Source organism: Salmo salar, chromosome 01 (genome assembly GCF_965601325.2).
Source record: "Salmo salar chromosome 01, fSalSal1, whole genome shotgun sequence".
NCBI lineage: Eukaryota > Metazoa > Chordata > Actinopteri > Salmoniformes > Salmonidae > Salmo > Salmo salar.
This window is the reverse complement of record NC_138291.1, coordinates 54,270,892-54,284,633: the sequence shown is the minus strand read 5'-3', so window position 1 is coordinate 54,284,633 and position 13,742 is coordinate 54,270,892. Positions and strand designations below refer to the sequence as shown.

The 13,742-nt window shown below is 42.7% G+C and overlaps 1 protein-coding gene across 2 annotated transcripts in view; it reads left to right on the top strand.

Annotated features, from left to right (window-relative positions):
• Positions 1-13,742, top strand: part of marchf5 (membrane-associated ring finger (C3HC4) 5) — a 52,424-nt gene extending 38,682 nt beyond the window's left edge. Inside the window, exons 3-6 of one of the 2 annotated variants that reach the window (XM_082960494.1) lie at positions 1,684-1,814; positions 9,214-9,397; positions 10,019-10,185; positions 12,198-13,742. In XM_082960494.1, coding sequence (XP_082816620.1) covers positions 1,684-1,814; positions 9,214-9,397; positions 10,019-10,185; positions 12,198-12,314 — 599 coding nt within the window. In that variant the 3' untranslated portion in view covers positions 12,315-13,742. Of the gene's footprint in view, positions 1-1,683; positions 1,815-9,213; positions 9,416-10,018; positions 10,186-12,197 lie in introns of both variants that reach the window. The other variant, NM_001140034.1, reaches the window with a different exon arrangement.

Sequence of the window (13,742 nt, the reverse complement as noted above, 5' to 3'; positions counted from 1 at the left end):
GCTCGCGTGCTTTTGCTCTGAGCACAACAGGAATGTTAAAGGAAGCTCGTTCTTTTCATCATTTCCTCATGGCTGAACTTCAGTCACCTTGCTCATTGTACTTTAAGAATGTCTCAGGAGGGTGTGTGCGTGTTTGTTGTTCTTTGTTTATTCTGTGTGCTTTTCTTTACTGCTGAAGTTACCTTTCTCGTTGAATATCTCACGAGTGTGTGTGTCGGGCCTGTGTGTCTGCCATGTGGTTTCACTTTGCGTATGTTTTTCCTCATTGTACTTCAAGTAGGGCTACTTTCATTGTAGGGAAATTACACGGGGTAGGGTCAGATAGAGACGGGTGGATGGTGTCCACTGTACACTGAGCATTTTACCACCAGGACAGCAGCAACCATCTTATGACCCCTGCTGGAGAGCGAGACATTCCCAAACTGCGGAGGTGTTGTCTGTTTAGTACTCTGGGTTTTTTACTGGTGCTCTAGTCCGCCTCTGCATGCTCTATTTGTAGCATTCTAGAGACATGCTCTGCTTGGCCGTGTATTTAAAAAATACGTGAAAAAAAAAAATGCTCAAATGAAATGAGTTCACACGAAAAGGCCTGTGATTGAAAACCAACATTAGAACAGGGTTTTCTGTAGCAAAACTGTTTTCTACGGTGTGCCCCTAAATGCAGGGGTCTCCAACCGTTTCCAGCATGAGTAAAATGAAACGTTGCAAGCTACTCAGTTTTTTTATAGCGTTCAAATTGGCACATTCTTTTCTTCACCCTTACCCTGCAACTCTTTCCCAGGTCCTTGGTATACAAGAGATGCGTTTTCTGTCAATATACCTGGTAAAAAACGAAGGGGGTCCCATTCAATTATATTTAGTGTTTTCCTGAATTCTGTTTCCTCTCTCTTATTTTTCCTGGTTTGGGATTTTTTTCCCCCCAGTTTTTACTCTCAATATTACAATTATTCAGAGAGAAACAACAAAAATGGATGTTCTGAATCCATGGCAACGCTTAAGTCACATCAGAAGACCACTTTTGGTCGAAACACAAGAAGTGTAATTCCCCTTTTCAATTACACATCTAGCAAGAGAGGAATGTGTCAGTCTAGTGACTTTTCTGCTGTTACTTGTGCAGCACACGTCATGGCAGAGCTTGCAAAACAATCGCCGCCCAATTTGATGAAATAATCTAGAAGTAGTAGATATTGTTCTGTCAGGTAAGCCTTCTTTGCAGTTAACATTGAATTGAGAAGGTTTTGGGGGGAGAACAGTCTTATGGGTAGACAGGTTATCATTAGCATCGCTAACTGGCTACATACAGAGTGATAGACAAACACGTGCATCAAACAGACAGACGGGAAAAATATTGCTGGACATTTTATTGGGGCAGATATTGTGTTACGTTTGGCTTTTTTAGCCAATAGTGGCTAACCAGGGGTGAGAGAACGTCAATGTGGCTTTGATTGGATAGTAGCCGGGAGCTTTGGTAATGACAGTTTGCAGTTTTGATTGACCAGCTACTCATAAGTGGGCTGAGAGCTACTGGTACCCTAAAAAATATGACCCAGGCCATAGAGGGGGGGGGGGGACAGCCTGTACGACACTGTTTTACAATTTGGAACAAACGCCGTATAGCCTTTTTCACACACAAAGTGGCGTGTGCAATCTATTTTCAACTCTTATGTCCCCGTCTCCCTCCAGGGCCAGTGGTGTATGTACTAGACCTGTTTGACCGGCTCATCTCCAAGGCCTGTCCCTTTGCCGCCGCCGGCATCATGGTGGGCTCCATCTACTGGACCGCCGTCACGTACGGGGCTGTCACCGTCATGCAGGTGAGACCGCCACACACACATACACTAGGGTTCCCGTTAGGAAACAACGTGACCGGGAAGATTTTTATTTACCGGCCATTTGAGAAGTTTACCGGGACCCATATGCATTGAAGGCGTAACCCGTAAGGGCGTCCACCAATGGTACTCAAAATGACAGAAATCACATTTAAAGATTATGTTAACTCATCTTAACAGAACATGCAACTCCTGTTATGAAGCAGCCAATAAAACATAATTTTCAAACATTTGCCAAAGTGCAATTGTAAACAGCGCATCTGATGCGAGCAGTTCCATATTAGAAACTTAGAAAGCGGGGGAATCTAAAGTTGCAACGACTAGAATGGGTTGCTAATAAACTCAACAAAAAAAGAAACGTCCTCTCACTGTCAACTGCTTTTATTTTCAGCAAACTTAACATGTGTAAATATTTGTATGAACATAACAAGATTCAACAACTGAGACATAAACTGAACAAGTTCCACAGACATGTGACTAACAGAAATGGAATAATGTGTCCCTGAACAAAGGCGGGGGGGGGGGGTCAAAATCTAAAGTAACAGTCAGTATCTGGTGTGGTCACTAGATTAAGTACTGCAGTGCATTTCCTCCTCATGGACTGCACCAGATTTGCCAGTTCTTGCTGTGAGATGTTACCCTACTCTTCCACCAAGGCACCTGCAAGTTTTCAGACATTTCTGGGGGCCCTTACCTTCCGATCCAACAGGTCCCAGATGTGCTCAATGGGATGAGATCTGGGCTCTTCGCTGGTCATGGCAGAACACTGACATTCCTGTCTTGCAGGAAATCATGAACAAAACGAGAAGTATGGCTGGTGGCATTGTCATGCTGGAGGGTCATGTCAGGATGAGCCTGCAGGAAGGGTACCACATGAGGGAGGAGGATGTCTTCCCTGTAACGCACAGTATTGAGATTGCCTGCAATGACAACAAGCTCAGTCCGATGATGCTGTGACACACCGCCCCAGACCATGACGGACCCTCCACCTCCAAATCGATCCCGCTCCAGAGTACAGGCCTCGGTGTAACATTCATTCCTTCGACGATATATGTGAATCCGACCATCACCCCTGGTGAGACAAAACCGCGACTCGTCTGTGAAGAGCACTTTTTGCCAGTCCTGTCTGGTCCAGCGACGGTGAGTTTGTGCCCATAGATGACGTTGTTGCCGGTGATGTCTGGTGAGGACCTGCTTTACAACAGGCCTACAAGCCCTCAGTCCAGCCTCTCTCAGCCTATTGCGGACAGTCTGAGCACTGATGGAGGGATTGTGCGTTCCTGGTGTAACTCGGGCAGTTGTTGTTGCCATCCTGTACCTGTCCCGCAGGTGTGATGTTCGGATGTACCGATCCTGTGCAGGTGTTGTTACACGTGGTCTGCCACTGCGAGGACGATCAGCTGTCCGTCCTGTCTCCCATCTGTAAGCTGTTATTGTCTTAATGACCGTTCCACAGGTGCATGTTCATTAATTGTTTATGGTTCAATGAACAAGCATGGAAAACAGTGTTTAAACCCTTTACAATGAAGATCTGTGAAGTTATTGGGATTTTTACGAATTATCTTTGAAAGACAGGGTACTGAAAAAGGGACATTTCTTTTTTTGCTGAGTTTATAACTAGGATTGTGCCTTTGGCTTCTGGGCAACAAAATAAAGTTGATATGAAAACCAATAGAACAGGAGAGAAATACTGGTTTCAATGGCATATGCGGAAGTCTTTATAAAAGAAATGGCCTCCACTTTTCTTTGATCAGATTTTACCTAGGCTACTTTGGAGCAAGGTAAGACATGGCTCATAATATGAAGTAATACGTTGAGGTTTCAAACAATTAAAGGGTGACTGCACTTCCTGATTTAGCCTCGTTTTAGGTTTTGGTTCATTAAGAAACGCTACCGGCCATGACTGAATTCAAATGTGAGTTTGTTTCGTGGGGTGGTTTGATGTGGATGTCTGTGGGAAGGGTAAGCCAAATTATTTCGCCAGTTAGCTTCAGCCGGGTGGTGTGCGACTGTGGCAAAGTTAGTTTGACTTTGGATAGCCTATCTCTAGGGATCGTTAGGGACCAGGGATTCACATGGGTAATCCGGGATCCTGTCACATTTCTCCCAAAAATAAAATGACAAGACCCGGGAAATTACAACATTTTCCCCCAAAGTCGAACTAATGCAATTCCACAAAATACATTACATGCGCAGCAGCAGATTACCCAAAAAATGTATAGCACATTATGCAAACAGGTTGTTGCATTGAAGTGTTTAGCCTAGCGTATTTACTTCGTACAAGGTCGCCATAAATTCAAAGCACATGCGTTATTGACACTGCCGGACTGCACACGCGACACGAATGCAGTTAGTAAACCCCTACAGTATAGCCTATAAAATGTTGCTTGCTTCCTTGAGCTGTCAATGTGACTCTTCAGATAGTCACAAATTTGATAGGCCTATGCACAATTCACTACATAGGTATCTCTGTCACAGGCATGAAGTCTGTAACAATTCAGAGGCAGGAGGGAAATCTCCTGTCCTAGAGCCTAGGCCAGTGTTCCCCAACTGGTTTTATTTGGGCCCCCAAGTTCTCTGAGCAAAAACAAATGGTTGGACATAAAAAAAAACTGTAAAAACACCAGGAAATCAGCTCCAAACCCCTCTTATCTCAGAATCCTGGCATATGACCATATCTTGGTTTTACGCACACCTTAAATTATATTATTTAAGCTACTCCCTTAAATGCTATCATGGTCAGAAAACCCAGTTCACCTCCATCGTTCATTTAAGTTCATGGGTCATTTATAAACCTTTTCAATATTGCCAATAATTTCCATTACTATTTCACCAGTGAAGTGGAAAAGCTCAGAAGGGAAATGACATTGAACAGTGAACCATCATATTTTTGTATAAAAAAAAAAAATTATAATGAAAGAGAACGATTGCTGTTTTGAATTTGGTCAAGTTAGTGTGGGAGAGGTGGAAAAAAATCCATAATGATAAGCCACCAGGTATAGACAACCTTTATGGGAAACTATTGAGAATGGTATCTGACAGTATTGCCACCCCTATTTGATACATATTTAACCAAAGCCTAAAGGAGTGTCTCCACAGGTGTGTAAGGAAGCTAAAGTAATTCCACTGCCTAAAAATAGTAAAGCACCCTTTACTGGCTCTAACAGCCGCCCAATCAGTTTGCTGCCTTTTCTTAGTAAACTGATGGAGAGAATTGTTTGACCAAATACAATGCTATTTTTCAGAGAACAAGTTAACTACTGATGGATATAGAAAAGGGCACTCAACTTGCACTGCACTGACTCAGATGACAGATGATTGGTTAAAAGAAATGAATAATAAGTTGGGAGATTTATTGATAATATTTCAGTGCTGCCTGTGATGTTATTGATCATAAATTGTTATTGCTATGGCTTTACATCGCCTGCCATCACATGGTTGGAGTTATTTATCCAGTAGAACCCAGAGAGTGTTCTTCAACGGAAGCTTCTCTAACATCAGATATGTAAAATACGGTGTCCCACAGGGCAGTTGCCTTGGGCAGTTACTCTTCTCTATTTTTACAAATGATTTGCCACTGGTCTTTACACAAAGCTAGAATGATTGACTATGCGGATTATTCCACACTACATGTCAGCACCCAAAGCCAGTGAGCTCACTGAAATTCTAAATAAGCAGTTACAGTCAGTATCAGAATGGGAGATTAATAATAAACGGGTTTTAAATACATCTAAAACTAAAATCATTGTATTTGGTTCAAAACATTCTTGAAGACCTAAAACCTCAAGTGGAGTTTTCCATAAAGTGTGAGAACATTGATCAAGTTGAGGAATCTAAACTCCTAGGTATAACATTGGGTGTTCAATTATCACGGTCAAGTCATATTAACAAAGTTGTTGTGTTGATGGGAAGGGGTATGTCTGTTGTAAAAATATGTATTTATTTTACCAGGTAAAGGTTAAATAAATAATATGGACATACCCCTGTTTATAAGAATATGTTCTGTGTTTTTTACACACAAATCAACTGTAGTAGCTGTCCCTGACACAAAAAAAAATATTGGTCGACCAAGACATGTATTCTTCCATATATAGAGACACCCTATGTGTTTTAATAAAATCAACTATATATACTGAGCTTGTCTTAAGCACGCTGTTTGATTAAATAATTAAGACCCACAAATGACTTCAAGAGGGAGCCAGGGATCAAGATGGCCTAACCAGAAGAAAAAAACCTGTTCCCAACCCTCCTTCCGCTGCCGTTGGCCTTCGCCGATTCCGCCGTTACACTCCTGAAGTTGCCGGGAATAGGCTACACCAGGGGTTGGCACCCTTTTCCATTTGGAGTGCCAATTTATCTTACCATTTCTACCGATCTGCGTGCCAGTTGTGATTTTCATATGCACATTTTTGTGGAACAGTTTAATTTATAATCTCAAAGTCATAGAATGTAGATTAACCACAGACAATCTAAATGAAAATGTTAAAGTAACTTCAGTTGCCATTGCCAACTATGTAAAAGTAGCCTACATAAAGCCAACGGATAAAGACATTGCACCCTGCAGGTAGAAAATATCCTGATTAAAAATAAATATCCTATATAAATCCCATTGCTGTTGCAATTAACTTGAAACGTATCAACTGTCGGCACGAAGCTCACGCAAGCAAACTTGCGACATTGTAAATAATCAGGCATTTTATGACGTTTCCACTGGATCGGAGCATTACATTTTTCCCTTCCATGCCGAGTGGTTATCAAAACGGAGAGAGTTGGGAATATTTTTCAAATACATTGAGGAACTATTGTCATTCTCAATGGATTCTTAAAACGGGCTTTGTTTACTTGCTGTTTGAGGTGAAGAAAAAAATACTTTGAGAAGCTTCACAATACTAGTCAAATACTATGACATCTCAAACTGTCCTTACTCAACATTGACAAGGGTGCTCCAAACAAAAGACAATGAATAAATTGCCAAAACTCATAAATGTAATTAAATAAACCAAAACTTGTTTCTCACAAGTGTAGCATATGTTGTGAGATCTGCAAATGTGTCCACTCTGACAATGAGAACGTTAAACGAATGTAATAATAATATATTGAATGCATTAACAGAAATTACCTTAACCAAACAAACATTGTAGATCTTGTCCCATCTTGATTACTGTCTGGTAATCTGGTCAAGTGCTGCGAAGAAAGCTTTAGCAAAGCTGCAGCTGGTTCAGAACAGAGCAGCATGCCCTTAACTGCACATACAGAACTTACATCAACAACATGCATACTAGTCTTTCCTGGTTGGGGATTGACAAGATATTAACGGCTTCTCTTCTAGTTTTTATGATAATTTTTTTTCTAAACATTTTTAAGTCATTTAGCAGACGCTCTTATCCAGAGCGACTTACAGTAGTGAATGCATACATTTCATACATTTTTTTTTTCCCATACTGGTCCCCCGTGGGAATCGAACCCACAACCCTGGCGTTGCAAACACCATGCTCTACCAACTGAGACACACATAACTCTGAATAAAATTCCAGATTGTCTGCATAATCAAATAACATTCACCTCAGACACCCTACATACCACCCCACCAGGGGTCTCTTCACAGTCACCAAGTCCAAAACAAATTCACGCACCGTATTATACAGAGGCATGATCGCATGGAACTCCCTTCCATCTCCAATTACTCAAGCAAACAGCAAAATGACCTTTAAAAAACGGATTAAACAACATCTTATGGAACGGTGGTGACTGTGAGGGGACACACACACACACACATAGTTTTTTGTTGTTGTATTATTTGTATCATTGTATTTTAAATTTGTGTGCGTGCAGTGTTTTGTTACTTGCCTTTTTGTTCCGTTTTTTTTTTTTTTTTTTGTGTACCCCAGGAAGAGTAGCTGATGCTTCTGCAAAAGTGAATGGGGAACCAACTAAACAAAGCAAAACAAATGGGAACATCTGATTTTTGCAGTATTTCCTGGGACTCTAGGGATACATTTTTATTATTCTCGGTATTGAAACTTGGTAGTTTTTCGGGAAAATATTTATTGATGTCCCTGTTAGGGACATCAATAAATTACACAATATTGAAAGGTTTATAAATGACCCATGAACTTAAATGAACGATGGAGGTGAACTGGGGTTGAAAGGTTTATAAATGACCCATGGGGATATTAAATGTCAACCCAAATTGACCAAATTGATGGGTCGAATGCAGCTGCGCTCTGAATTGATGATTACTTGGGTGCTTCCAGCTGTGGGCAGCATTAAACCCAACCCATGGAAAACTGTTCCTGTACCCTTCATTCCGTGATATACCATTTTTTTCCTATCTCGCTAATAAATCTGTTTCGGACGAGACTGACTTCATGACCAAACTATTTACACTTAAAAAAAAAAATATTGACACTAGAATAAATGCTTCTGGCTCATATCAATGCCACCTAGGCCAATTTGTAAATGATAAGTTGCATTTTAGGGGTAGTCGCTATTTAAGTATATGTTTTCAAAATGCATACTGCCTCCAGCTCACATTGCAAAGTGGTAGGTGACACGCTGATAGTTGCCTATGCACTTGAATGGCGAATGAGAGGCACGCTTCAATTACCACTTGAGAAATAAAGAAACTGTTTTAAACACGTGATTGCATTTAAAATTATTGCGCAATGACTGGACTTATAAAAGCACATGTTTCACTCCAGCAGCAACAAGCTGAGAAGCTGCAGCAGCAGCTCTAGTGCTGTCTGACAAGTGATATTCCGCTCAAAATAGGCTCTGTACGCTGTGCGCGTGTATATGGTCATTTTATTATGCGTGGGAATACTTGGGAACAGATTTCAAAAATGTGAATCACTTGGAGCTGATTTCCTGGTGTTTTTACAGTATTTTATATCCAACCGTTATAAAACAAATACAAATTTGCTCAGAAAACCTGGGGGCGGGGGAGGCTCATAAAGCCACCCAAGGGTCAAATTTCTCCCACGCCACCAGTTGGGGAACCCTGCTATAGGCCGATAAGCATACATGTGAAATGTATTTACGTCGACTGATTTTTCCATCTATGAATAAAAAAGAACAGTAGGGTATTCCTACCACCCCCACACACACACACACACACACACACACACACACACACACACACACACACACACACACACACACACACACACACACACTGAGGGTTAAATCCACCATATTTATTGTTAACATTATTGTCTTCTGATGGCTTTCGTCGTCTTCCTAGTGTGGCCGTGTTGATCGATTAGACTATGGCTGCGTTTCAAATGGCAGTGCACTACATAGGTAAACAGGGTGCCATTTCAGACGCACTTTATCGTCAAGCTATCCGTCTTCACCACGGTGTCCGCTCTGTCCCTGTGCCCAGGTGGTGGGCCATAAGGAGGGCCTGGATGTGATGGAGCGGGCAGACCCCTTGTTCCTGCTCATCGGCCTGCCCACCATCCCCGTCATGCTGATCCTGGGGAAGATGATCCGCTGGGAGGACTACGTGCTGCGCCTCTGGAGGAAGTACTCCAACAAGCTGCAGATCCTCAACAGCATCTTCCCAGGTCAGAACGGACACATTGGTAGGGATGCAAACCGTTCTGCAACAACGGTCTTCTACTACAATGGGTGGAATTCCGTGAATTTGTTGTGTGTGTCTGTATAATGAAGTGTGGGTGATAAAGCTGTTATTATGTACTTGATGGAGGATGCTACCTGTGTTAAAGGCTGTTGTAATGTTGTGTGATCATTGTGGCGTGAGCTGTGTGTGTGTGGGGATATAAGAACGCTGAGAGGTGGCCCTGTCCATTGGGGCTTGTGGAGGTCCAGTAGCAGTGGGTTTTTCCACTGAGCTCATCATCAAGGACAGTGATTGATGTGGGGAGAAACCGGACCCCAGGGCTCAGCTGGAACTTTCAACCATTTCTCCCTGCAGTCTCAGCTTGCTGGGCAAGAGCAGGCATACACCTTTACCCCCCCACCCCCCCCCCACCCTCTGCTGCTCCAAATAAAGATACTGGCACAGACTGGTGCAGATATTGCTCAGTGGCTGGCACACCATTTTTCTCTCATCACTTGATGAATGTGTATTTGTGTGTCTTGTGTAACATAGCCAGCTGTGTAAAGATGTACTAGCAAAACAACACCCACAATGCACCTTGCCCCCTCTTCTCTGTCTCTCTCAGGGATTGGGTGTCCGGTGCCTCGTATCCCGGCGGAGGCCAGCCCCCTGGCAGACCACGTGTCAGCCACCAGGATCCTGTGTGGTGCCCTGGTATTCCCTACCATCGCCACCATCGTGGGCAAACTCATGTTCAGCAGTGTCAACTCCAACCTGCAGAGGACCATTCTGGTGGGTAACACAAACTGTCAGGCATACACACAGACAGTGGGCATGGGGTCTTGGCCATTGTCGTTATCTTGACCACATATTCTTCCTATATTAGTGATTGCCGTTTTTTGGCCATGGCAATACCTGTACTAGCTCCTCCCCGCTACTGGCCCATTCTGAGGTAACTGTGCGTTAGCTGGCAGTTGGCTGTAAGTTAATTAGTAGTTATTCCTCATGAATTTAGGATGTAGGAATGTACCCTGCGAGGCAGGCTGTAGTCAACGTGACAACTGGATGCAGTCTATCACAGTGCCATCCGTTTTGTCACCAAAGCCCCATAAACGACCCACCACTGAGACTTGTACGCTCTCGTTGGCTGGCCCTCGCTTCATATTTGTCGCCAAACCCACTGGCTCCAGGTCATCTATAAGTCTTTGGTAGGTAAAGCCCCGCCTTATCTCAGCTCACTGGTCACCATAGCAGCACCCACCCATAGCATGCGCTCCAGCAGGTATATCTCACTGGTCACCCCCAAAGCAAACTCCTCGTTTGGCTGCTTTTCCTTCCAGTTCTCTGCTGCCAATGACTGGAACAAATTGCAAAAATCGCTGGAGTCTTATATCACCCTCTCTAACTTTAAGCACCAGCTGTCAGAGCAGCTTACCGATCACTGTACCTGTACACAGCCAATCTGTAAATAGCACACAGAACTACCTCATCCTCATATTGTTACTTATCCTCTTGCTCTTTTGCAACCCAGTATCTCCACTTGCACATCATCATCTGCACATCTAGCACTCCAGTGTTAATGCTAAATTGTAATTATTTCACCTCTATGGCCTATTTATTGCCTTACCTCTCTACTCTTCTACATTTGCACACACTGTACATAGATTTTTCTATTGTGTTATTGACTGTACATTTGTTTATGTGTAACTCTGTTGTTTGTGTCGCACTGCTTTGCTTTATCTTGGCCAGGTCGCAGTTGTAAATGAGAACTTGTTCTCGGCTGGCCTACCTGGTTAAATAAAGGTGAAATGAAATAAAATAAATAAAACCAGGGCTTTATGCCTCCTTGTGACCCGCCACCCCTGTGGGCCACACACACACACACACACACACACACACACACACACACACACACACACACACCCTGAGAGTGCGCTGACAGCCAGGTAACCAGAGTGGCAGGGCTCGTCTGTCATATGACCCGCGCTGCCCCCTCTGAACATTGCAACCCCCCCTGCCCCACGCAAACACTCACACTCAAGTTCCCTTTAACCTCACTTAGCATTAGAGCAACAAAACCACCTAATCTCATGGTTCTATTAGTAAATTACTCAATGGAGGCTTTGTTGGCACTGACATGCAGAGGGGTACATGTGTTGTCCTATGGCAGGTTATAGTGAGCCGTTTTAAGGATGTACTGTTTATTCCCTGGCTACTACAGTATTAGAGAACTACACAGAGTACAAAACATTAAGAACATCAATTCATTGGGCCATGGACTCTACAAAGTGTCAAAAGTAGACTTAGTTGTGTCAAGTTGGCTGGATGTCCTTTGGGTGGTGGACCGTTCTTTATACACACGGGAAACTGTTGAGTGTGAAAAACCCAGAGGGGTTACAGTTCTTGACACATTGAAACCGGTGCGCCCGGAACCTACTACCGTACCCCGTTCAAAAGCACTTAAAATGTTTTGTCTTGCCCGTTTACCCTCTGAATGGCACACATACACAATCCATGTCTCAAGGCTTAATAATCCTTCTTTAACCTGTCTCCTCCCTTTTCATCTACACTGATTTGAGGTGGATTTAACAAGTGACGTCAATAAGGCATCTCAGCTTTCACCTGGATAGTCTGTCATGGAAAGAGCACTGTTCCTAATGTTTTGTGCAATCAGTGTATCTTGTGTAGCAAATAGAAAAACCAGACAGAGCAGCAAGATAAATGATTTGATGCATGTGAGCTGAGTGTTGGTGACCCCTCCTTGGCACTGTGCTTACCCTTAGTTATTTTTGTCCTGTCTGCAGGGTGGGATTGCGTTTGTGGCCGTCAAGGGAGCGTTCAAGGTGTACTTCAAACAGCAGCAGTACCAGAGGCAAGCCCACCGCAAGATCCTCAACTTTACCGAGACAGAGGAGGCCTGAGAAGGGCCATGGACAGACAGACAGACAGACATACTGATACACAGGGGGAGTGGACGGAGCATGACAGTGAACTCTGAGCAGGAACACTGTCGGACAGACAGATTGACGGACATGGGGATCATTGGCGCCCCCCTAACTCTTACACCCCTCTAAGTAGCCTCGCCTCACCTCGTTCTGTTTCTGCTCTTTAGGGAGTCACCGTCGTCTGCGGCTGACATCCGTGCTGTATGATTATCACCATGTTCTATTTTGTTTTTAAAACATTCAAAGGAGAAGAGACGAGACAAGAACACTGATACAGACGTGTACTCATGCATATTCCACACAGGAGCTCTTTTTTTGTTGTTGTGGAATGTGACTTGTAACTGCTATGTTGCTGTAGCAATTTTTGTTTGTTTTAATCAAGTAACCATGTGCTTGTTGTACTTTAAAAAGATACATCTGGGACACCTGTAATTATTAGACAGGAAAGTTTTATAAATAATTGTCTTACTGTTAATTTTGCAGTTTTGAAATTCTGTTTGCCAATGAGGAATATTGTTTTCCTGTATTGAATGTGTTTTAAGAGAGATTAGATATTTTATCACTAAAGGATGATTATTTGAATGAGGGAGAACCTTTTACCTGCTCCTCTAAGACATTGTTGCCACATTTCCATTGGTAAATATCCCCAGACTGATAATACATACTCTCAATTATTTCGAAGCACAGTACAAACGTAAAAGTGTGACTGTCTGTACATACAGTAATTGCACAATATGTATCGGATAAAACATTCAAGGGTATTTTTAATGTCATGCCTAGAAGTGTTGTCATTTAATTCCGTTTGTAGCTGATTTTGTGTAATTGTCTTCTACTCATGAGGTGACAGAGAATGTGATGTGTAAGCCTGCAACGGGGAGGTGGGCGGATGGATGATATCGATCTGACACATGCCGCATTACCTTCTAAATGAGAACGTAACATGACATGTCCACTGAATAAAGGCGAGATTGATGTCTCTTCTTTTAACCCAAATCGCATATTCCGCCACATATTTCCTTGCTAACTCCACCACTTGCTTTGTCTTTTAGTGTATATATTATATATATGCTCAAGGCAGTCGCATAATAACCCATTCTGTAACTACTCTTTATTCTGAAAGTGCGGTATAACCAGTATACAGTACGGTACGTGTGTGAAAAAGGCATGCCATAAACCAATCATTTGAATATTGAATATTATTGTGCACAACTCTTTTAGCTGTGCCTGGTAGACAGATATGCTCCAATAATCTGTTGTTGTCAGCTCAGCTTTTACATTAACTCTAAAGAAAATATATCATGCCAAAAGTGACATTGAAGTTATTAATTGTATCATACAGACATTGTTTCTCAATTTATAGTTTCATGGTGGATTGTGAATAAATGTACTTTTTCAAACCTTGAA